Source organism: Schistocerca serialis, chromosome 2 (genome assembly GCF_023864345.2).
Source record: "Schistocerca serialis cubense isolate TAMUIC-IGC-003099 chromosome 2, iqSchSeri2.2, whole genome shotgun sequence".
Lineage (NCBI taxonomy): Eukaryota > Metazoa > Arthropoda > Insecta > Orthoptera > Acrididae > Schistocerca > Schistocerca serialis.
In genome coordinates this window covers 109,727,302-109,754,499 of record NC_064639.1, presented here as the reverse complement: position 1 = coordinate 109,754,499, position 27,198 = coordinate 109,727,302, and the positions used below count along the sequence as shown (strand labels likewise).

Here is a 27,198-nt window from a genome sequence, read left to right as displayed (position 1 = left end):
TTGTTAATTCATTCATTGTAGGTACTTGACAGCAACATATAAAATAATTTTTGTTACAATGTGCACCTGATATTACCTGCCTTACAGCGCCAGGGTCATATTTATTTAGAATGTCTGTTTGACATCCTGGGCTTGAGAAGACAGCTCATAGGTTTTGTTCATTTACGCGCTAAGTGGAAAGCTAAGTTTGCACACATTAGTACACTCGCTGTGCAGATACAAAGGTCGGGCGTACGACAGGCTGCATGCCCACCTGTATGGTTTTTCACCACTCACAACGAATGTTTTGTCTAACCTAGCATCGCTGTGATGGTTATAGGAATCAGGAACGCCATCGTCTTTATGTAATTTCGCTGAGAAATCGTCGAGAGATTCAGTAACTGGTATGCAGGTTTCTCTAACTGTCTGCTCTCGATCAAAACGACCTAACTTTAGCAGTCGTAGCTTCTTTCGAACGGTGCTCCATGCCCCAATGACCTTGTGCTTAGTTGACATCTCATTATATGCTAAGTGAACTCCTTCGCATGGTGCACCTTTTAATACATTCCATCCATTTCTATCAACATTATAGTTAAGTCGTGTACATTCGTTGCAGTTCCATCAACCTTGACAGCTAAGTCGTCTACTTCCTTTCTCAGAATGATCCCGTTATACGTCTCTAATTCCTTAACACTAGTATCTAAGTCGTTGATCAGTCAGAAGAGGCTGCGCATACGTTTCTAGGTTCTTAACTTAACCTTCAAGAGGCTGAAATTTTCTGTCTGTATATAGATGCATTCTCTGTCTGTGGTAACGTATACTCTCGGGCTGAGCGCCTGACATACACGCGAACTTGTCCATGGTGTGATGTAAACTTACGCATCAGTTTTTTCATATCTATATATGAAGAAACTCCTGGGAGTTTTGACTACACCTACCGTCATTCAGTTTTCTTGCTTTATGAATAACGAGAAACCTGTACTGTTTGTGATTTCAACGATCTGTGCATATCTGTACAAAATAATTGAATGATTTGTCGGTTTGTACATGCACCTTGTAAATGTGTTTCGAATTGAAATTATCTTGTTTGAAAGCTATAATGAGATTTGCAATACTTGCATCAACTTTTTCGGGGTTCTGGTATATGTTTGACTCAAATAAAATACGCCAACACCCATATGTCAACCAAAATAGAACAATTGTAGAAAATAGAAGTATCTTATAATTTGATCACTGTTTTCCACAGCAACATCGTCAAATATAAACACGTCATTGGCTTTACTTTTTCTGGTGGAGGGATTTGACTGTTTTGACTGAATGTCATGTATGTTACACCATCGACACCCTACTGTATATTTTGCAGCAACCGGTACTTTTGCTGAAACAGCATTTTTGAAAATAGACATACATGCTCAAAATGCACTCCATCTGGGTGTATTAGCAGAGACATGAGAAGACTTGTCCTGCCACAGTTGAATGGACCTACAATTATCGCGCGTATGTTATGGAGTATTAGTGTCCCATTTTTCTTCTTCTTCTGGTCTTCTTCTGCACCATCACAGGACTAGTCACATCAACAAAGTCTACTATGATTCCGACTACATCAGGTTTTGATGTGCTATAGGCTTTTATAGAAATATAAATGTCATCAACTAAGCTGGAGGGTATGTGTACACACGAAAGTATGGTCCGTCGTTAAGTTTAATAATGACTGAAGACGTTGATGTGGCGACAAGGTGATTCAGACAGCTTGGCACTGTTGTGGTATTCTAGACACAGCATGGAAACACTTGTAGCAATAACAATGTTTTAAGAGGCATGAACAAAAGAAAACAGAGTTTGCGGTAATATACCTATTCAGCAGTCATACGCAAAATAATGGGGCGGGAATCAACTGATTCTTTCATCTTCACGCCTGGACAGAATTTAGTAAATAAATCTATTTTACATGCGTGTATTTCTCTCAGACTGATGGGTGTTCCTTTTTCTTCTTTTTTTGGCATACTGTTGATGAAGTGTTAGAAATCGTCAGCATGCACACTGTACTTACGGAGATACTTCACAATATCTTCATATACAATTTGAACATAAGATATCCCATGGTTCAGCCCTTCCAACGCAAGGTGTAGTACCATCCAAGACCGAGCAAATAGGTTGCATATAAACGGATTAACCAGCTGATCTCACCATGAGTGCTGCGCCGTCGTACTATCATGTGATAAATGACGCCAGCGCAGCACAGTAAATGTCCGAGGGTAGATGAGATGGAGAATACTCGGAGGTCTTCGGTTGATTGATGCAGGGTTCGGCACGACACAGTTCATCCCATTCTGAGTCTGTAAATTCCACTTTAACACTATTCGGTGCATTTTCAATCTCTAACATATGTCAGTCACTGTCCACTAATTCTCCCGAACCAATATTTAAGATCTTTGAACGGCTAGCTATTAAATTCTGAACTGAAGCGAAAGGCGCAGAGTACTGGGAGGAATCAGCAGTTTCTCATCCACCACATCAATACTCTGTCCTAGCAGTAACATCGAAATGTTCTGGGATGGTGTCAGAGACCAGTACTGATTATGCATCAGTTCTTCTGACAAGGGAACCTCCCCATCGCACCCCCCTCAGATCTAGTTATAAGTTGGAACAGTGGATAGGCCTTGAAAAACTGAACACAGATCAATCGAGAAAACAGGAAGAAGCTGAGTGGAACTATGAAAAAAATAAGCCAAATATACAAACTGAGTAGTCCTTGTGCAACATATGCAACAACAAGGACAATTGGAGTTCAGGAGCGCCGTGGTCCCGTGGTTAGCGTGAGCAGCTGCGGAACGAGAGGTTCTTCCCTAAAGTGAAAAATTTACTTTCTTTATTTTCGCAAAGTTATGATCTATCCGTTCGTTCATTGGCGTCTCTGTTCACTGTAATAAGTTTAGTGTCCGTGTTTTGCGACCGCACCGAAAAACCGTGCGATTAGTAGACGAAAGGACGTGCCTCTCCAATGGGAACCGAAAACATTTGATCGAAAGGTCATAGGTCAACCGATTCCTCCACAGGAAAACACGTCTGATATATTCTATACGACACTGGTGACGGCATGTGCGTCTCATGACAGTAATATGTTGTCGACCCACCTAACTTGTACACTTGGCGAAGGCTAAAAAGATTCTTCTACCTTGCCCGATTTAGGTTTTCTTGTGGACGTGATTATCACTCCCAAAAACGCGATCGCATCGGACGGACAGATAATAATTTTCTGGAAACAAAAAATTAAAATCTTCACTCGAGGGCAGACTTGAACCAAGGACATCTCGTTCCGTAGTTGCTCACGCTGACCACAGGACCACGACATTCCTCGCCGGATACGGCCCTTGAAGTTGCATATCCTACACATGAACTTCTCAGTTTGTATATTTTGCTTATTTTTTTCATAGTTCCACACAACTTCTTCCTGTTTTCTCGATTGATCTGTGTTCAGTTTTTCAAGGCCTATCCACTCTGCCAACCTATATCTAAATCTGAGGGGGGTGCGATGGGGAGGTTCCCTTGTGAGCATCGGGGACTGGCTGAGCGCCTTCATGGACGAGGGGCATGAATAATAGCAGCTCGTGGTCCTACTCCAACATTTCCACTTCAGCCTCTGTACTTTCGTGAAGTTCCAGATAGGTGGCGGCTCTATATGTAGCCTTCTGAATAACGTCTGTAAACGGAGGTGTGTTTCCTTTGGCTGAAAACCAGGGCATAGCAGGAACTCATGGGCGCTTGCAGGATGTCTAGGGAGACCTGGCACGGCAAGTCATTAGACGAGGCTCGGTTATAATCGCAATAAGGTCGCGCGCACCTGTCCCATCTCCATCGTGTTGGCCGGCCGCGCACAGTTGTGTCTCTTGCAATATTAGAACGTGAGGACACTCTCACTCGAGGTGATCGACTCATCCCAAACACCTCGCTGCTCAACTGGACGTGTCTGGTGGTGGTGCTGACACACTCGTCCAACAGGTGGGCTACTAAAAAAGTGTGTGACCTTTGGCTTCCTCGCCGCCTAAGACCATAAAGAGCAACGAAGGACCACGTGTGCGGAACTTGTTCCACGTTATGAGTCCGATTGTAACAATTTTTTGTCGCACGTCGACACAGGCCATGAAAAATGGGTTCATCACCTCGAACCGGAAACGAAACAGCAATCGATGGAGTGTCGCCACACCACGTTCCCTCTGAAGTAAAAGTTCAAAGCTGCAGCGTCAGCCGGTAAAGTCATGGAGACGGCCTTCCGGGACTCTGAACGGGTTATCCTGTCTGATGTCCTCCCTCGTGAAGCAACGACCATCTCTGAAATGTATTGCGCTACTCTCACGAAACTGGAGGAACGATCTTAATGTGTTGTTCACCACAAAAATTGAAACAAATTCCTCCTTCTCCATGACAACCCAAGGCCTCAAACAAGTCTGTTCACCAGAGAGGAACCCACAAAAAATCATTAGACTGACAAGTTTGTTTGTGTGGCCATCCTCTGCAGCAAGCATGTAAATACTTGTTTTGTAAGTAAAACTGCCTTTTCCTGCTGCTAGTTACTTTATTTATCCCATACGCGTTTCTCCTTCTCCTATTCTAAGGCATCATCTGTGGGATCGCAATGGAGTCGCAATATTTACGTTGTGAAAAATAGTGTACGACGAAACAGTTGTATCGAGTCTCAAAAGAACAATAGTCCACCACAAAAAAGTGTGAGAAACATGGTGAACAGTGTGTGTAAGGCGAGAACACAAAGATGTGATTATACGGCAGTGATAAATGTGGTAGTGCGACCTCCAGACCAGATGTGAGAAAACGCAGATCAACAAATCGTAGGTAATTACTTTTATTACAAAAAAAAAATCGGAAAGTGAACTGTTTAATAATCTAAAACTAACAAAACTGTATCGTTATAGATTCAACAGATGATGCCTTAGAACAGGAGAAGGCGAAACGCGTATGGTATAAATAAAGCAACTAGCAGCAGGAGAAGGCAGTTTTATTTACAAAACAAGTATCATTAAACTGTTCTGCTTCATCCATCCCAAAGCCCGGAGGTCACCTTTTATGAATGCCACTATAAAAGGTTGTATGTTACCTAACCAGGCTAAGAGGTGTATTGTATAGTATTTGTGCTTTTTATGGATTGCAAGTATGAGTCCAATTTCACATATAGTATATCAGCATATGCTTTTAATGTCAGACGCTCATTGGCCCAAAGGAAAAAAAAATCAACTAAACACAGTGCATACTGCATTTTAATCTTTATATTGGTGACACTGGTTTACTATGTACTCTAGCTAATGTGCCCTCTGCTGGCATTAGGTTCTTGTATAAATACCTGACGCAATCTGAGTATTATCAGTACATACCATTGAAACGTCCCCTTTGAACAATTATACACATGACTGTGCTTAAACAGACACACAATATTTTTGGCGCAACGCAATCTCACTTTCAGTAATCCCTACAAAAGAATGGCCCTGACTAACATTAACCCATACCTTTCACAAATCACTTACCTCACAAAAATCTTCATTACTCGAACTACTGCAATACAGCGAGTGCCACTACTGCCAGCTAAATAAAAGATTCAAACTACGGAAGGCACTAACTACTGATAGGGATAGTTAGCAAATGAAAGATTTTAATAGAGAACAAACAATGTAGTTACCTTAATAGTCATAATATATATAGCAGTTCATGACATCCAGTCTTACAAATTTCAAAACTCCGCCATTTCTCTCCCCACATCCACCACTGCTGGTGGCTCACCTCCAACTGCGCAACGCTACGCGCTGTTCACAGCCAACTGCCCAACACTACAATGGCGAATATTACAACAATGCAAACCAGCCACAGACTGCACACAGCACAGCCAGTGATTTTCATAAAGAGCGCTACGTGGCGTTACCAATAAAAACACTAAACAGTCTACTTACACCATGAACTCACATGTTTAACTTGACGGTGGTTTTTCACAGAGTATTTTAACGGTATGTATGGCTGCTATACATGGCTATAAATATTTTATGTTTTTATATTTTATGCATTATTAATACTTGTATAGATTTAGTCTTAACTAATTGAACCTGGTCGCTTACACAATATTTATATTTACAACAGATCTGAAGATGGCGGTAAACCGAAACCGGTAATAAAGTGCAAAGAAACCTGTGTGATCAAGACGGACTTGTGAAAATAAAAGTGCAAAAAATAAAGTGGTTGCGGACTCATTTACAGACTTCATGTCTTCAATTGATAGGTTTTAATCTGCCTCGACGTTTCACAGGGAACACCAGTCAAGATGGAAAATAGAACATTCCTGAAGAAGGGCCAAGACCTGAAAGGGATTCTAGCTGTCAAGAGTTGGTTCAGCGCAAGTCGAAGTAGTTACCTAAGGCGCGTTGGCGAATCGCCCCTCGTCTACTGCGCATTCTGTGCATTCTGTTTGTCGGCCTCCTCCCCTCTCAGGAGCATCAAACGCAGATGGGAACGGTAGCCAGAGTCTCGGCGATCAACACCCGGGTCATCACTAATTCTGGCAGCGGCGGCGGCGGCGTCGCGTTCTGCTCGCTTATAGAGGGCCTGTTTACGCCAGCGGCGGGCCAGGTGTTGCCCGATTTAGCCGCTGCAGCCCTGCCAGGGGTCGGTCACTCCTCTGCCCCGCTGCGCTCATTAAGTGAAATCTGCGCTGCCGCGTGCCAGGGGCGGCGGGTGCGGGTCATATTCGCAGGCACTGTGCGCCCCGCTGACGAAACCGCGAAACGTATTTGTGTCAGCAGCGAACGAAGTGCCACAAGTAAACCCAGCGGCTACACTGATCTCCATCTTTGTGTCCTCAAATCTATTTAGCCCGTTAGCCCAACATTAGCTGGTGGTGTTGTACGTAATTCGGCCAGACTGTTTTTATACTAATAGATTTATTATTATATGCAGCTCCTGGAATTAATTTATGTCGCATAAGAGCGCAACGGCAGCAATCAAAACAAATGTAATGAAAAGGATGAGTGTAGTTAAGTACATCTTAGAATAATTTCTTTCATTTTAGTCTGGTGATGATGAAGTCCCTTACTCCTTGACAGAGCGTAGGGGAACGATGCGGGAGACCCACACTGCCGTACTAGGCAAGGTCCTAGTGGAAGTGGTTTGCCACTGCCTTCCTCCGACCGTAGTGGGGATAAACGATGATGATGAAGACGACACAACAACACCCACTTATCTCGAGGCAGGTGAAGAATCGAACTCGGGACCCCGTGCTCGGGAGGCGAGAACGCTACCGCGAAACCACGAGCTGCGGACATTGAGTGCTTAAGAAAATAATATTGTCAAATAATGAACGTTTGCAAACCTCTTTAGGTTTCTCTGTACCATTCCGTTTCTCATAAAGCGTCGGAGCATCTCTATTAACACTGGGTGCTGGTAGAAAGAAAATAGAGTTCCTTAAAGATAACTTCCACCTTCGATAGGCTGAGCGTGCACTTGTGCGGGTTGCCACAAGCGATGTCTATACCAATGATCTTCACCTAATTATGTCAATAGCGATCTGGCTCTAGATATATGGTCGGACGTGCCAGTGATACACTTGGATTTGGGATTTTATTGATCTGGACTGTAATGAAATATGGCTCATTGCCATAACGTCAATTTCGTGAATGTTGTTGTCTATGATCAAAAAATTTACGTTCCTCAGGTTACCAGTTTCGATCAGCGTTGACCGTTTTCAGGTCTGCAGCAAAACATGGGAAACCAAATACAGCCAGTGGACATCCTACATCTTACTAAAATTATGCCACAATGTCCGCCCTCGTAGCGTAGCGGTAGCGTTATCGCATCACCCGTAAAGAGCCCGGGTTCGATTCCCGGCACGGGACTGGGTGTTGTGTGTCCTTCATCATCATTTACATCATTGATTCGCAGGTCACCGATGTGGCGTCAACTAAAAGGACTTGCAATACGGCGGCCGATCTCCCCCGAATGGGGCCTCCCGGCCAACAATGCCATACGATAATTTCATCTTGTGCCACAATGAAAAGTAGCACTTTCATACACGTAGTGTGCGCATTAAAATGTGACGAGGCATATCCGTTTACTGCACTGAAGCTTCAAAGAAGCTGGTATAGGCATGCGTATTCAAGTACAGAGATATGCAAACAGGCAGAATACAGCGCTGCAATTGGCAACGCCTATGTGAGATGGAAAGTGTCTTCCGCAGTTGTTAGAACGTTTACTGCTGCTACAATGGCAGGTTGTCAAGATGTAAGTGAATTTGAACGTGGCGTTATAGTTGGCGTACGAGCGTTGGGACACAGCATCTGCGAGACAATATATAAAACAATTGAAGACGTCGAAATGACAACATCAGCTGCTGACAAGAAAAAGAATACTATCAAATCTGTCGCTGCACACTCTCTACTCGATGGACCCGCAGTCTTTTGTGGTTGCAGACTGAACTTCAGCATTGACATCAATGATTCCTTCACCCATGGCAACGGATGGTTAACAGTCGCTATTGTACGAGGTGGTACAGGCGTGCCCAATGTATCAGGACTGGAAAGCTTCGTCGATCGTGACGCCATAGCCTATCGAACATATCATGTTACTGAAAATGCAAATAAAGACTTTGGCAAATCATCATATATGTCCCCCTCACCTTTTTCCTTGTATACACGTAGTAGACGTAAGATATTTGTTAATGAAACTGTATTTATATGGATCAAAGGTAAAGGTACTTGTGGTGAATATGTTAAATTTGTGGGCGATTGTACAATCTATTTTCACAAATACAGTGATCTGTAGCGTAGCTTAAAAACGGACAAGGGTACATCTAGAATCTGTCGACATAGAGTATGCAACAGCATGTTACGTCAGCTCTCTGAGCGCTTGACCTTTGACCCCGCCGATAAGGCGGCGCTACGTCATCTTGGCAGCGCGCCAGCAGCGATGAGGTGGGGATTTTCCCGTAGGACCATTTCGCGAGTGTACCGTGAATATCAGGAATATGGTAAAACATCAAATATCCTTCATCGCTGAGGCCAGAAAAAGATCCTGCAAGAACGGGACCAACGACGACTGAAGAGAATCGTCCAAACTGACCTGTGTACCCTTGATGACTGCAAGACTCAAAGGTTTACGCTGCTACTGGGTCCTTCAAAAGCGTAATTGGACTGTTGATGTCTGGAAACATGTTGCCTCGTCGGACGAGATTGTATCCAGCGGATGGACGTGTACGGGTATGGAAACAACCTCATGAATCCATGGACCATGCATGTCAGTAGGGTATTATTCAAGCTGGTGAGGCCTCTGTAATGGTGTGGGCCGTGTACTGTTGGAGTGGTGTGGGACCCCTGATACGTCTAGATACGACTCTGACAGGTGACACGTACGTAAGCATCCTGTATGATCACCTGCACCCATTCATGTCCACTGTGCATTCCGGCAGTGTTTAAAGTCAGAAGAGTGTTCCTGGAACCACACTGTATCAATTCTAAAGGTGTGGGATGTCATATTGTTCTGCTGGAACTGCCCAAATCCGACGCAGTGCACAATGGACGCGAATGCATGCAGGTGATCAGGCAGGAGTCGTATCTAGACGTAACAAGGGTCCCACGTCACTCCAACTGCACACCCCCCACACCATTACAGAGTCTCTACCTGTTGGTCTTGCCTACTCGTATCACATAGAGTGCCTAAGGGATGCTGAGTTCTCGGAATGTTATACAACAATTCATGCAAATAACATTAGTAGTTTTATTTCTATAAAGCAGATTGACAATACTTAACTTGGGAGTTACATCGGTGTCGCAAGTGACATGCAAACAGTAATATTGTTCGCTACAGTCCTAACAAGCAATGGATATGGATCACTAAGCTGATATCGCGGTGCAAATATTTCACTCACTAATTTCCTTTCCATTAATGTCCGTATACGGAGGCGATCTGACCACTTATGTCCGGCAGAGGCTCGCAGGAGTGGCGCTTATATTCTCTTCTTGCAGAGGTCGTTCCTGGCATGGCGCGGTCCTCGTCAGCGGGCTACTGGCTGACGTTTCCTCACAGCCTTCTCTGGTCTCGCGTTTTTCGTTCCCGCGCTTGTGGTTACGCCAGAACACGACTAGTTTGAACAGTCCCCTGCTGACATGCAGGGTCTACGGATTCATGAGGTCCACCCGTTCGATGCTATTTGAAACGAGACTCTTCCGACCCGGAAACATGTTTCCCGTCATCAACAGTCCAATTTCGGTGTCGATGAGCCTAGGCGAGGCGTAAAGCTTTGTGTCGTGCAGTCATCAAGGATGCACGAGCGGGCCTTCGGCTCCGATAGCCCATATCGACGACGCTGACACTTGTTGATGGCCCAGCATTGAAATCTGCAGCAATGTGCGGATGGGTTGCACTTCTGCCACGTTGAACGATTCTCTTCAGTGATCGTTGGTCCCGTTCTTGTAGGATCTTCCTTCGGCCGCAACGATGTCGGAGATTTCACGGTACAATAGTGAAATGGTCGTAAGGAAAAATCCCAACTTCATCACTACCTTGGAGATGCTGTTTCCATCGCTCATGCACATACTATAACAACAAGTTCAAACTCACTTAAATCTTGATAACCTGTCATTGTAGCAGCAGTAACCGATCTAACAACTGTACCAGACACTTGTTGTCTTATATAGGCGTTGCCGGCAGCATGGCTGTATTCTCCCTGATCATTTGAATACGCATGCCTATATCAGTTTCTATAGGGGCTTCAGTGTTCTTCGAGAAAAACAGAACATTGGCAGACAGACTTTTACTGCGTTGCTATAGTGAATATCATTGACAACGGATGATCCATCTGGTGACAGTATTGGCTCCTGCGTCGCATCTATACTGCAAACTAGAGAAGACAGCATCAGCAGGCACGGATGTGTATTACTTCTGGGGGAAACTATACCACAGGTTTATCGACAATTACACTAATGGGCACTAAAATTGGTACACCACGAAGATGACGTGCTACAGATGCGAAATTTAACCGACAGGAAGAAGATACTGTGATATGCAAATGATTGGAAAGTTTCCAACCGATTTCTCATACACAAACCGCAGTTGACCGGTGTTGCCTAGTGAAACGTTGTTGTGATGCCTCGTGTAAGGATGAGAAATGCGTACCATCACGTTTCCGACTTTGATAAAGGTCGGGTTGTAGACTATCGCAATTGCGGTTTATCGTATCGTGACATTGCTGCTCGCATTGGTCGAGATCCAATGATAGCAGAATATGGAATCGGTGGGGTCAGGAGGGTAATACGGAATGCCGTGCTGGATCCCAACGGCCTCGTATCACTAGCAGTCGAGATGACAGGCATCTTATCCGCATGGCTGTAACGGATCGTGCAGCCACGTCTCGATCCCTGTGTCACCAGATGGTGACGTTTGCAAGACAACAACCATCTGCACTAACAATTCGACGACGTTTGCAGCAACATGGACTATCAGCTCGGAGACCAAGGCTGCGGTTACCCTTGACGCTGCATCACAGACAGGAGCGCCTGCGATGGTGTACTCAACGACGAACCTGGGTGCACGAATGACAAAACGTCATTTTTTCGGATGAATCCAGGTTCTGTTTACAGCATCATGATGGTCTCATCCGTGATTGGCGAGATCGCGGTGAACGCACATTGGAAGCGTGTATTCGTCATCGCCATACTGGTGTTATCACCCGGCGTGATGGTATGGGGTGCCATTGGTTACACGTCTCGGTCACCTCTGGTTCGCACTGACGGCACTTTGAACAGTGAACGTTACATTTCAGATGTGTTACGACCCGTGGCTCTACCCTTCATTCGATCCCTGCGAAACCCTACATTTCAGCTGGATAATGCACGACCGCATGTTGCAGGTCCTGTACAGGCTTTTCTGGATACAGAAAATGTTCGACTGCTGGCCTGGCCAGCGCATTCTCCAGATCTCTCACCAATTGAAACCGTCTGGTCAATGGTGGCCGAGCAACTGGCTCGTCACAATACGCCAGTCACTAGCCTTGATGAACTGTGGTATCGTGTTGAAGCTGCATGGGGAGTTGTACCTCTACACGCCATCCAAGCTCTGTTTGACTCAATGCCCAGGCGTATCAAGGGCGTTATTACGGCCAGAGGTGGTTGTTCTGGGTACTGATTTCTCAGGATCTATGCACCCAAATTACGTGAGAATGTAATCACATGTCAGTTGTAGTATAATATATTTGTCCAATGAATACCCGTTTATCATCTGCATTTCATCTTGGTGTAGCAATTTTAATGTCCAGTAGAGTACCCTGATCGCTCTTCTATAGAATTACTAAGCGTCTAAGCCGGTCGGTGACACATGGTATACTGTCCTAATTACAGGCTGCCTATCTGACGGCTTCCAGAATCAACAAAAATTAAATTTTTGATTTTTCAATATTTCATTTTAAATACTAACCGAATTTAAAAATTGAAAATGACATTGTAATTTACTCATTAAAAAGTATAACCTTATATTGAAATGTAAAACAATGCCACACAATATAGCTAAAAACTGTGTACGTGTCTAGAGGCAATGTTAACTATAAGCATGCAAATTGCCCAGACTACATTCATCCATTATATTAGAATTAGAGCACTTAGCGACTTACTGCAAACTTTTAACATAATATCAAGCCTTTTCTAAATTTTTGTCGCTGACATGGTTATGGTCAAATATTTAACATATTATCTCATAATTAACGTAATAAGACGTATGTCGTTTGATACATGAGAGTTCGATTCTTCTAAGAACCGGCGGGAGGGTTTACTGGTCGTCACTATAGCCGGCTGGTATGGCCGAGCCGTTCTAGGCGCTTCAGTGTGGAACCGCGCGACCGCTACGGTCGCAGGTTCGAATCCTGACTCGGGCTTGGATGTGTGTGATATCCTTAGGTTGGTTGAACCTCTATAATATGTTATGCATGTTCTAATAACCACAATCAGCTTCTTCTAGAAATAAACCAACTATTCATGCATCACATAGAGTATACTTTATTTACCTGGATATTTTTTTTAGTAAGAAATTATAATATACTTGTTTCCTCACCTTTCCAGCAACTCTTGTACTGTGTTATCTTTCCATTATATTTATAGACCATGTTTCATATGCTTCCAGTTCCTGGCTCTCCGAATAGTCCGGTGTCCATATTTTGCTTTCACACAATTTTCTTCTCCAAGTAAATAAAATGTACGATAACAGTGATGTTGTTCATCAGGTTACCTTCCATTTGGAAAGCGGTTGCCCTCAGCTACTGTTATACTGACTTGTAAATTACAGATTGTAGCAATCACTCTTCCTTGCTTAAATTTTATTATGCAGATCTAGATTTCAGATAGAGGCTAGCCATTCTCGATGCACTTTTATTTCCGCTCAATGCATGTAAGTCCCTGTTGATCGTGATTCACCCACAGTTCATTGAATACTCAATGAATTGTGGGTGAAGCCCGATCAACAGAGACTTACATGATTTGAGAGAAAATAATAGTGCATTGATAGTGGCTAGCCTCTATCTGAAATCTAGATATGCGTAATAAAATTTAAGCAAGGAAGAGTGATTGCTACAATCTGTAATTTACAAGTGATGTTGTTTTTCTGTTTCTAAGTTTCTACTGCCTCAGTTATCTATTGCAGCCTTCATTCGTATACTGCAGAACGCTTTCACTTAATTTACTATATTATTCATAACTTCTGTGGTAAATTAGTCGTGTTTCTTTGCATTCAACCTTTATTCATCACCTTTGTCGTGGTTTTTTGTTTCAGATCTACACTAAATGAGTTGCTCATTGAAATTAAAAAAAATTCTCATACTTTCTCATTTTCAGGAAACAGGGTTATACGAAAGTTTACCCACTATACCTTTGTTCCTGTTATGAAATTTGTTTCACATTCCAAGCCGTGCATTAAATAACGTTTTTCACGGTTTTTGTTTTCACGAAGGGCAATCACAGACTATGCTCGTTTCACGTCTGCTAAAGAACGCTACAGACTTTGCTGTCTATTGAAGACACTTTGGAGAAACTGATGACTGACTAATCGGCTATGCATGCAAGAGTTTGCCAAAAGTGTGGCTATGTAGACTGTCGGATCTGTTGGTTCAGTTCAGTAAAACTCTTTAATACAAAGTACTTCAACGAAGTCCATGTCCACATGAATGACAATGGGTGTTCAGCACTGTCGTAGAACCCGATGGTAATTGTTTATTACTTTGAATAGTACTGAGTGACACTGAACTATTACATTGATTTAACTGTAAACTTTTGTGCACAGTTCTAACGATCTGATCTGCGATGATGATGCTGTCAGACTCGGGTATCAAAAAGTGGGACGAGAGGCGCTACGCTGTGACGTCAGTAGACCTCCAGCAGCGGCGGAGTGTGGAACCTCTAGAGGGCGTGTCCTCTTTGGCGTCTCTCGCTCGTTGACAGCGACTGTACTTAGCTTGTGGTTCTGTCGTGACGTGCCAACTTTACCATTAGACCTCATTCTACCAACGACACCACACTGTGTTCTGCACTAACTGCGTCAGCATTGTGTTGTGGGCTCAACACATCGCGAGGACGCTGCCTGTACTTACAAGACTTGTACGATGTTTCATTCCGGTGGCTATTTTCATGTTACAGTACACTGGAATTCATAGTGGGCGCAGCTCAGCGTAATACTCCGTTGCAGGGTCTTCGGTTCCATAAACGTATCTTCTCTTTTAGCCAAGGGCCAACACCAGTACTTCATTTACTATTCCGTAAGTGTAGGCCACGGCACACTTTAACTTCCCACTTGTTTCATATTATTATGGGAATTGCTGTTTGTATGGCTGTTCCTTTTGTATTGATTTTCATATTCTGTTACATTATACTCAATGTCGTCCATTGAAGTGCGACTGTAATTTTGATACTGAAATATCAAGTTGTACTGGTGAATAATAATACAAACTCATTCAAACACTCTCTTGATTCGTCTTCGCCGGCCAGTGGCCGAACGGTTCTAGGAGCTACAGTCCGGCACTGCACGACCGCTACGGTCGCAGGTTCGAATCCTGCCTCGGGCATGGATGTGTGTGATGTCCTTAGGTTAGTTAGGTTTAAATAGTTCTAAGTTCTAAGGGACTGATGACCTCAGCAGTTAAGTCCCATAGTGCTCGGAGCCATTTCAACCATTTGATTCGTCTTCATACCAGAGCCATTTATGAAATTTATAATGCTTTTATGGGTTGTTCCCACGCGTTCTCATAATTATTCTTACTGAAATGTGCAGTTGCTGTGAGTAGAAACTATTAGATGGAATTTGCCTTCAGCAGAATTGTTATGAGATCAAGCTGCTATCAGTAGCAAAATTTATCGTTTATTTTAACGTGTCTTACAGCGAGTACAAGGTGGGTTAAAGTTGCCGAGAACTTAAAGGCTTTATGCTGATCCTGGGCATGTTTGGTATGACTACTACATCTCAAGTTAATTTGTGAACAGATGTTAATGTTTACAATGTGAGTTCTTACATCGTCATAGCATGTGTTCTTCCTATATGGGAGGACACAAACATCACTTATAGGTTTTGCCACGAAATTTGGAGTGATGATCATGCTGCATTCATTTAAAATATTTTTCAAGTCTTGCTTATATTCTTCGTTGTGCTATGAAAGTTGTGGCTACTTCGGTACTCATCGATCAAAACGAAAGATCACATTAATATTTTGGCAGACAAAATTTTCCATAAAAAGCGGTATTATTGCTGAAGTCATATCAGTTACGTACTATATTTAATTAAAAAAATAATTAGGCGGCTTTTAACTTCCATATTTAATAGCAAAGCTGTGTTACGTATTGATAACACAAGTGATCCTTTGTTGATTTTCCACCTTTATTTATTTAATAAAAAATAGAATAATCGAATGTGTGTAATTTATCACCATTTTCCTCGGTATTTCAGTACATATTAGAAAGGTTGTAGTTCGACTACAATTACAAATATGAAGTTCGAATGGAAAACCACGTACACTAGTGTTGAAATGAAAATTGTTCATTTTGTTCTGGGTATGAAAGTGAAGCATAGCTGAAGTACATTAGTGTTGAATATGAAGCCAGCAGTATAAATCTGTCTTTTTTGCTGATTGTAGCCATGTAACTGACATTTAATCTTTTATTGCACAATTTTGTCATTTTTTTCACGGTCTGCACTGTGTAATATTTGTAAAATAATCTACGATGTGCAATGTCTATTGTTGAATACTGAATCCTGTTATTCTCATGTTGAAAGTGTATCCTGATCTGTCCTCTATGCACAAAGTGATGGCTTCCGGAGTATACCAATACAGTGCTCTGTTTCACCTGTATTCGGAAGTACGACGGTTAAAGTTCCCGTCCGATGGTTCCCATAAATCGCTTCAGAAAATGTCAGGATGTTTCCTTTAAAACGTGAACAGTCGGTTTCCTTCCGCGTCTTCCGTGATCGCTTCTGCTCCATCACTATGACCTCCTCGTTGATGGGACGTTAAACTTTAATCTCCCTTCCTTCGTTGTTTTACCTGTATCATCGCGGCCAACACTGGCTGAGTGGGTTGCTCCCGTCATGGTGACTGCATTGCAGATTTCTGATGTGGTCTTCGTGGGAAGATGATTGTGTTAAATAAGAATTCCATCTTTTTTAAATTTTAGTTAAGAACCTGCTGTGCCGTCCGAACAAGACACATTCAGGGCAAAAGCATCACAGGTGCAAAAATGCGAGATGGTGGCAGTGCCATAGAGACTCGCCACTTGCGGGAGTTCCACCAGCGCTGAGGATGAAGATATCGACTTCGCCTCGGCCATTTGCTGGCAGGGTACGATCAGCCAATGGCCGGACGACAACGGACAGAAGCCTACTAGGAAGACAGAAGAGCAGCCCTCGCGCACTTGATCATCGTCCGAGGCTGACTCAGACAGGGAAGGTCTTTTAGTAACTCTTAGAAGAGAACAGTCAGTTGTTGTAAATTGCATTTGCCATGTACTGTAAAGTTTACCTACGCTTACGAAAATTTAATAGTCATGGGTGACTGGAATTCGTCAGTAGGAAAAGGGAGAGGAGGAAACATAGTAGGTGAATATGCATTGGGGGGAAGAAATGAAAGAGGAAGTCGCCTTGTAGAGTTTTGCACAGAGCATAACTTAATCACAGCAAACACTTGGTTCAAGAATCATAAAAGAAGGTTGTATACCTGGAAGAATCATGGAGATACTAAAAGGTATCAGATAGATTATATAATGGTAAGTCAGAGATTTAGGAACCAGGTTTTAAATTGTAAGACATTTCCAGGGGCAGATGTGGATTCTGACCACAATCTATTGGTTATGAACTGCAGATTGAAACTGAAGAAACTGAAAAAAGGTGGGAATTTAAGGAGATGGGACCTGGATAAACTGAAAGAACCAGAGGTTGTACAGAGTTTCAGGGAGAGCATAAGGGAACAATTGACAGGAATGGGGGAAACAAATACAGTAGAAGAAGAATGGGTAGCTCTTAGGGATGAAGTAGTGAAGGCAGCAGACGATCAAGTAGGTAAATGACGAGGGCTAATAGAAATCCTTGGGTAACAGAAGAAATATTGAATTTAATTGATGAAAGGAGAAAATATAAAAATGCAGTGAATGAAGCAGGCAAAAAGGAATACAAACGTCTCAAAAATGAGATCGACAGGAAGTGCAAAATGGCTAAGCAGGGATGGCTAGAGGACAAATGTAAGGATGTAGAGGCTTGTCTCACTAGGGGTAAGATAGATACTGCCTACAGGAAAATTAAAAAGACCTTTGGAGAGAAGAGAACTACTTGTATGAATATCAAGAGCTCAGATGGCAACCCAGTTCTAAGCAAAGAAGGGAAGGCAGAAAGGTGGAAGGAGTATATAGAGGGTTTATACACGGGCGATGTACTTGAGGACAATATTATGGAAATGGAAGAGGATGTAGATGAAGACGAAATGGGAGATAAGATACTGCGTGAAGAGTTTGACAGAGCACTGAAAGACCTGAGTCAAAACAAGGCCCCGGGAGTAGACAACATTCCATTAGAACTACTGGTGGCCTTGGGAGAGCCAGTCATGACAAAACTCCACCATCTGGTGAGCAAGATGTATGTGACAGGCGAAATACCCTCAGACTTCAAGAAGAATATAATAATTCCAATTCCAAAGAAAGCAGGTGTTGACAGATGTGAAAATTACCGAACTATCAGTTTAATAAGTCACAGCTGCAAAATACTAACGCGAATTCTTTACAGACGAATGGAAAAACTGGTAGAAGCGGACCTCGGCGAAGATCAGTTTGGATTCCGTAGAGATGTTGGAACACGTGAGGCAATACTAAGCTTACGACTTATCTTAGAAGAGAGACTAGGAAAAGGCAGACCTACGTTTCTAGCATTTGTAGACTTAGAAAAAGCTTTTGACAATGTTAACTGGAATACTCTCTTTCAAATTCTGCAGGTGGCAGGGGTAAAATACAGGGAGCGAAAGGCTATTTACAATTTGTACAGAAACCAGATGGCAATTATAAGAGTCGAGGGGCATGAAAGGGAAGCAGTGGTTGGGAAAGGAGTGAGACAGGGTTGTAGCCTCTCCCCGATGTTATTCAATCTGTATATTGAGCAAGCAGTAAAGGAAACAAAAGAAAAATTCGGAGTAGGTATTAAAATTCATGGAGAAGAAGTAAAAACTTTGAGGTGTGCCGATGACATTGTAATTCTGTCAGAGACAGCAAAGGACTTGGAAGAGCAGTTGAACGGAATGGACAGTGTCTTGAAAGGAGGATATAAGATGAACATCAACAAAAGCAAAACGAGGATTATGGAATGTAGTCAAATTAAATCGGGTGATGCTGAGGGAATTAGATTAGGAAATGAGACACTTAAAGTAGTAAAGGAGTTTTGCAATTTAGGGAGTAAAATAACTGATGATGGTCGAAGTAGAGAGGATATGAAATGTAGACTGGCAATGGCAAGGAAAGCGTTTCTGAAGAAGAAAAATTTGTTAACATCGAGTATAGATTTAAGTGTCAGGAAGTCGTTTCTGAAAGTATTTGTATGGAGTGTAGCCATGTATGGAAGCGAAACGTGGACGATAACTAGTTTGGACAAGAAGAGAATAGAAGCTTTCGAAATGTGGTACTACAGAAGAATGCTGAAGAAAAGGTGGGTAGATCACGTAACTAATGAGGAGGTATTGAATAGGATTGGGGAGAAGAGGAGTATGTGGCACAACTTGACTAGAAGAAGGGATCGGTTGGTAGGACATGTTCTGAGGCATCAAGGGATCACAAATCTAGCATTGGAGGGCAGCGTGGAGGGTAAAAATCGTAGAGGGAGACCAAGAGATGAATACACTAAGCAGATTCAGAAGGATGTAGGTTGCAGTAGGTACTGGGAGATGAAGAAGCTTGCACAGGATAGAGTAGCATGGAGAGCTGCATCAAACCAGTCTCAGGACTGAAGACCACAAGAACAACAACAACAACATTTGTACTTAGGCATTGAGGGCCTTTTTGTGTTACTTTACAATTAGTGTTGCAGACTTCGTTATTCAGATAGTCACAAAGATAAGTAAACCTTTTAACTCATTTGTGTGACTTTGCTACTAATTTGTTGGAGTGTTGTAGAATCTTCGTTCTCCTATCCTCTTACCTAATCCTGGGGCATAACGGCAGGGAGGAACTGTCTTAGCGGTATACTGTACCAGAACCCGTTTCACGAATTCACAAAATCGACCTACCGTAACAACAGAGGAAACTCGGTCTCCACAGCAATAAGCGACATGGCCTTTACAAACCTAGCGACGTGGGTTTACGAAAGAATCATTATTAAGTACACAGAATCTCGACACCAACTGTTAATGTACATAGTTTGTACCGACAGAAATAACTTTGTCAATCACATTAGACACGTTGGCGAACATTGAAATGAGGACAATAGTTTGCCTGTTATTCATACGAGCTGATTTCCTGCACCCTCGACATGATTTTAGTAACCGCCGGCCTTTTTGTTAATTCTGCAGGCACTCTCCTCGCTGTGACCGATCTCCATTCACCGCTGCCCCTCCTGCCTACGTCGCTACCTTGGGACAGCCCCACTGGCGTCCCTCTAACACGCTGCCTCCAGTTGCCTGTCGCTCTCTGATCACGTGAACACCACGCTAGGGTTCACAGCAGCAGTGCATGGCGTCTCTCAGGTGATAGCCGGACATGCGCAATACTTTTCTGAACAAATCCTGTTTTTCGAAGTACTTTTTGCAACCAAAGAATTTACGAAAGGAAGTGCAGGGGTCAATTCAGATATTAAAAGTAGAAAAAAATGCGTGGCAATAAAAATGTGACGTGTCTGAGGATATGGTCACCTTACATCCCTGCCCCTTAAAACGATTATGTTTTTCAAAATGACTATGGCCAGCTTACAGAGTTTATTTCATATCCAAAGTGCAATGAAAGTAGTTTGGTATCTTTATTCTTCCACTATTACTAAACGCTAGGAAATAAGCCCTCCCCTCTTCCTAATAACTGCTAATATTGTAAGAAAAACGCAGTACCAAATGGTTTATGACTCAATGTTTCTTACTGTTACGAAACTGAAATGGAGAAAGGGTTGACATAAAGTGAAACAAAATGAGGGCACATGGACTCAGAAGAATCTGTCTTGGATTCCTTATGATCAGAAGATCTAAAGGATAAGCTAAGTGGGAGGTGCATTGATGATGTAAGAAAACAGCAGCACAAACGTGGATGTGAAAAGCTGAAGATTGTAGTATAGAGAAATCTGGAAGGGGCCTATAACCAGCAAATGATGATCATGATGATAAAATGTGATGGTGATGACGATTTTAATGATAAGCTGGTGAAGATGATATGATGATGACCACAATGATTACAATGATGATTATGGTTGTCATGTTCATGCTGCTGCTGCTGATAATTATAAAATTGAGGGCCCTCACTTCATCAGCTTACAGGGCTCAACATGTTAAAGACATTAATCATTCCTGGTGAAGCATAAATCTGTTTCATAATGGTGAGGCCTTTGGATATTAGAACAGTTCGTAAGCTACAATTCAAGGTCGTCTCACAGTACCTAACATTTGTGTTCATGTTAATTCTGTTCTTTGCAATTTCGGTGCTATTTAGACTGGTAATTCTGACATCCTTTGCGAGTTCATAGCTATTTTTATATAACAGTATGGCATCAGGAGCAAAGTAATTTTGATAGTATCGTCAACAGTAATTCTCAGAGTTTATCTCAGTATTTCATTGCCCTTACCATTGACTCCTTGGTTTAATCAAATTATTTCTGTCATATTTAGAGATAAATGATCTGAAGTTTAACTACTACAGATATAGTAATATTAAAGAAACGCATATAATTGTTTTGGCTTCCGCGGCCAATGTAAGAAGCAATAGATAAGAATATATACCCAGGCCCTTCAGCGTAGCATTCTATTATAATAACGTTCCCAATCCTTCCGCCTCAAATAACCAATGATAACAACGACCTTTTTAAAATAATAAAGTTACGTCATGCTCAGTGACCAGTAATAACAAAATATAAGCAACTCCACACAGCGAAAGCACATCAGTAGACCTGGAAGAAGGACACTGTAATCGTAGCCGAAACGATGGTTTCTCCAGTGAAGTTTTTTACGTTATGATGTGATACGATACTCAGAACACTTTTAAGTCAAATAATGAAACCAATTTCTCACATTGTAATCCGTGGACCAGTAAGGAACGATAGAAGCAAGAGAAGCTGCTTGGCAATTATTAAACTTGTAAATCGTTACACAAGACGTAACAGTGTTGCGGTCTCTGGTGATGGGAAATCCTGGCAGCCCCCACCTTCATTCATTCATACTTCAAATAACTTCTCTTACGTAAGACTCGTTCTGCGGCGCCGGGGGAAATCCCAGCGAAGGTGAATGTGTTGATAAACAGGAAAACCCTGTGTGCCCCAGAACATATTTTTCCATTTATAGCCATATTCACATTCGTCGTCTGTAATAAGTTGGTGTTTTTTACTGGGAATTTACTAAGGGCAGCAAGTGCGATCCTGAAAATCACGATTAAGATACTGCGTTCATTTCAGTGAAATGTGGGTTCAAAGACCCTCTCTAGCTATTGTTGTTAGGTTTACCTGGTTTCACCTACATACAACACCATAGGAATACCAAGACGACTCCTTCAACAGGCCTCAACTGGTTCCTACTGTCTCTGCTTCTACAGTCGTATCAGTGCTCATCTCCTACGATGAAAATCACAGCAGTGCGTTTAATTCTCATATTTGGTAACTTCGTCAGCAACCAAATTCATGGAGTTTCTGCCGTGTCACAAGTTAAGGGTATTTCAAAAAAGACACCGTTTTATGTGTTTCGCTATAATATTATACACTTTATCTACCTGCAGCTGACTAAATCGCCTACTTTTACAAATTGTCTCAATGTACCAACAAAGTTACTATAATTCCATTGAAAACAAAGAAGAGAGCTGATAGTGTCATCTCTGTAGATGATATGAAACTTTTCTGAGTATCATACCGCGTCATAATGTAAAAAACTATACTGGACAACTAACGTTTTGGTCACGGTTACAGTCTTGCAATGGCGTGGTAGATTCTACCAGTAGATCCAGAAGAAGACCACTGTAGCCGTGGGTGAAACTTTGATTTGTCCCGAGTATTTTTTTACACTGTGACGCGATACGACACACAGAAAACGTTATTTCAACTGACTCTGTCCGAAGAAGCCTACGCAATTATATCTTTGTAATTAATATTGCTCTCATAAGAAACTATACGCCGGTTAGGGACGACTAAAAGGCAAATGTCAGTAAGCCAGCAAGCAAGAAATTTACTCTGCTTTTGTGCGAACAATAAACTTAATGCAGTTATTTGCCGTTCACAAACGGCTATCAATAGCTTATGAGTAATCATTCCAAGCCTAGTCTGCCTAGAACTTGTGCACTATGTATCTATAAAATTTTCAACTTCGTGTCCTACTGCTTTCTCTACCATCGTAACTGAAACGCGGAACTAGATCTCTTTTGAATATACCACCGATTGGTCTTTGTCTTTTGTTGGCGGTCACTGTTGTGTCGATAACAGAATAACTAGAGACGGAATGTCATCTCGGTTTCCCTAAAGACAGCAAAAAACTTTACATGTGAACTCGATTGATAGAGGTACTATACCATTCATGAATTTCGGAAAATTACACAAAACCCTCTTCAGCAAGACTGGAGGGGAATCTGAACTCTATTCCTCCCAGCTCTTCAATGGCGGATTCTACCCTCACCCCATGGTAGTGATCTGGACGCAAACATCCCGTGAAACGTTTTTGTATGTGCATCCTTCTGATAGAAGGCTTGTGGGACTCTGGTCGTTGACATGTGTAATAAAATGAAACACCTACAGCCGTCCTATCGGTGTTAATTATTATATAGCAACCAGTTTCGGTGACTCAATACACCATCTTCAGTCCTTAACTGACGCTGAGGGGTTGAATTTCAGTCATGTACACGGTTGGAGTTCACCCCCTCAGTGTCAGTTAAGGCCCGAAGATGGTGTACTGATTCACCGAAACTGGTTGCTATAAAATAAATAACATGGCAGGAGCTTCATTTTATTACATCCACGAAAATGCTTAAACGAACTTTTGTAGTACCGATAAAGGAATGCAACAATTCGTGGTTTGGCTGCGATCGGCTTCACTAAAAAATGTTTCTGCCTCCAGCTTCTCCAAACTTCGGCTGCAGCCACGGCCATCGCAAAAATGGTATAGTTTAGGCTGCAGGGTGATACTCAGCTATATTGCATGGTGGGCGCCTATTGTATTATTAAATACCAACATGCCCATCACATGTGTCGCGTAAAACTGTGTGCCCGATCCAGATTTGAACTCTGATGGCTGTCGTTCCTGTCAGGTTTAGTATCTCGCGCAAACATTCAAAAAAACTAGCATAAAAACTATGAATTTAATGACACACGCAATTTTTTTTTAAAATTATCGGTCTTCTGACTGGTTTGATGCGGCCCACAATACCAACCTCTTCATCTCAAAGTAGCACTTGCAACCTACGTCCTCGCTACGGTCGCAGGTTCGAATCCTGTCCCGGGCATGGATGTGTGTGATGTCCTTAGGTTATTTAGGTTTAATTAGTTCTATGTTCTAGGGGACTGATGACCTCAGAAGTAAAGTCCCATAGTGCTCAGAGCCATTTGAACCAACCTACGTCCTCAATTATTTGCTGGGTGTATTTCAGTCTCTGTCTTCCTCTATAGTTTTTGCGCTGGGACGTTTCCTCACGTACCATGGAAGTCATTCTCTCATGTCTTAACACGTGTCCTATCATCTTGTTCACCCTTCTTGTCATTGTTTCGCCCACATTCCTTTTCTCTCCGATTCTGCGCAGAACCTCCCCATTCCTTATCTTTTCAGTCCACCCAATTTTCAACATTAGTCTGTAGAACCACATCTCATATACTTCGATTCTTTTCTGGTTTTTCCACGGTCCATGTTTCACTACCATACAATGCTCTGCTCCAAACGTACATTCTCAGGAATTTCTTCCTCAAATTAAGGCCTACATTTGATACTAGCGGACTTCTCTTGGCCAGGAAATAACTTTTTGCCAGGGATAGTCTGCTTTTGATGTCCTCCTTGCTCCGTCCGTCATCTACTTCGTTACCATATATCCTGATGTTACACTTCTCGCTGTTCTCATTTCTGCTGCTTCACATTACTTTCGTCTTTCTGCGATTTACTCTCAATACATATTCTGTACTCATTAGACTGATCATTCAATTCAGCATACCATGTAATTCTTCTTCAATTTCACTCAGGATAGCAATGTCGTCAGTGGATAGTACCACTGACATCCTTTCACTTTCAATTTTAATTCCATTCCCGAACCTTTCTTTTGTTTCCATCATTGATTCTTCGACGTACAGATTGAACAATAGGAGGGAAAGACTACATCCATGTCTTACACCCTTTTTAATCCGAGCGCTTCGTTCTTGGTCGTCCACTCTTATTATTCCCTCTTGGCTCTTGTACTTATTGTATATTACCCGTCTCTCCTTATAGCATAATCCTATTTTTCCCCGAATGACGAACATCTTGCACCATTTTACATTGTCGAATGCTTTTTCCAGGTCGACAAATCCTATGAATGAGTTTTAATTTTTCTTTAGTCTTGCTTCCACTGTCAGCCGCAGCGTCAGAATTGCCGCTCTGGTGCCTTTACGTTTTCTAAAGCCAAACTGATCGTTATCTAACACATTGTCAGTTATCTTTTGCATTCTTCTGTACGTTATTCTTATAAGCAACTTGGATGCATGAGAAGATTGTGCGATAGTTCTCGGACTTGTCAGACCATGCAGTTTTCGGAATTGTGTGCATGATATTTGTGCGAAAGACGCGTGGTATGTCGACAGACTCATACATTCAACACACCAACTTGAATAGTAGTTTTGTTACCACTTCTCCCAATGGTTTTAGAAATACTGATGTTATCTGTACCTTCTGCCTTATTTGATCTTAAATCCTCCAAAGCTCCCTTATCTCTTCTAAATCTACTTTTTATCAGACAAATCTTGCCACTGATAGAGGCCTACACTGTAATCTTTTCACCTATCCGCTCTCTCCTCTGCAATTAATAGTGGAATTCCCGTTACACGTTTAATGTTACCACTCTTGCATATAATGTCACCGAAGGCTGTTTTGATTTTCCTGCATGCAGAATCAGTACTTCCAACAATCATTTCTTTATCGACTTCTTCACATTTTTTATGTAGCCATTTCGTCTTAGCTTCCCTGTACCTCTTATTTATTTCATTCGTCAGTAACTTGTATTTCTGAGTTTTCCTGAACATTTTTGTACTTTCTTTTCACCGATCAACTGAAGTATTTCTTCTGTTACCCGTGGTTTCTTCGCAGTTATCTTCTTTGTACCTATGTTTTTCTTTCCTACTTCTGTGACTGCCCTTCTTAGAGGTGTCCATTCCTCTTCAACTGTACTGGCTGCCGAGCTATTCCCTATTGCTCTATCTATAGCGTTAGAGAACTTCAAACGTATCTCGTCATTCCTTAGTACTTCCGTATCCCACTTCTTTGCGTATTGATTCTTCCTGACTAATGTCTTGAACTTCAGCCTACTCTTCATCACTACTATATTGTGATTTGAGTCTATATCTGCTCCTGAGTACGCCTCAGAATCCAGTATCTGATTTCGGAATCTCTGTCTGACCATGATGTAATTTAACTGAAATCTTCCCGTATTACCCGGAATTTTGTAAATATACCTCCCACTCTTGTGATTCTAGAACAGAGTATTTGCTATTACTAGCTGAAATTTATTACAGAACTCAGTTAGTCTTTCTCATCTCCCATTCCTTGTCCCAATCCCGTATTTTCCTGTGACTTTTTCTTCTACTCCTTCCCATATAACTGCCTTCTAGTCCCCCCATGACCACCGCGCGGGGTAGCCGCGTGCCCTGGGGCGCTTTATCCCGGTTCGCGCGGCCACCCCTATCGTCGGAGGTTCGAGTCCTCCCTCGGGCGTGGGTGTCAGTGTTGTCTTTAGCATAAGTTAGATTAAGTAGTGCGTAAGCCTCGGGACCGATGACCTCAGCCGCTTAGTTCCACAGGATCTCCGCCCAAATTTCTAGTCCTTTCCCCCATGACCGTTAGATATTCATCTCCCGTTACGTACTTTATTACCATTTCAATGTCCTCATATACTTTCTCTTTCTCTTCATCTTCAGCTTGCGACATCGGCATGTTTACCTGAACTATCGTTGTCGGTTTTGATTTTCTGTCGATTCTAATAAGAACAACCCTCTCACCAACTGTTCACAGTAACCAGTCTCTACACTACCTTTCTATTCATAACGAATCCTAATCATACCATTTTCTGCTGCTGTTGATATTACCCTATACTCATATGACCAGAAGTCATTGTCTTATTTCCATTTCACGTCACTGACCCCTACTATATCTAGTTTGAGCCTTTGCATTTCCCTTTTCAGATTATCTAGTTGCCCTGCCACTTTCAAGCTTCTGACATTCCACGCCCCATCTCGTAGAACGTTATTCTTTCGTTGATTATTCAGTCTTTTACTTTTGGTTACCTGCCTCTTGGCAGCACGTTCCGGAGATCGGATGGGGGACTATTCCGGAATCTT

General features: G+C 42.3%; 1 protein-coding gene across 1 annotated transcript in view; it reads left to right on the top strand.

Moving 5' to 3' along the window:
* The first annotated feature begins 6,480 nt into the window (after positions 1–6,480).
* Positions 6,481–27,198, top strand: part of LOC126455759 (dextranase-like) — a 48,962-nt gene continuing 28,244 nt past the window's right edge. Inside the window, exon 1 of the mRNA XM_050091525.1 lies at positions 6,481–6,704. Coding sequence (XP_049947482.1) covers positions 6,481–6,704 — 224 coding nt within the window. The remainder of the gene's footprint in view (positions 6,705–27,198) is intronic.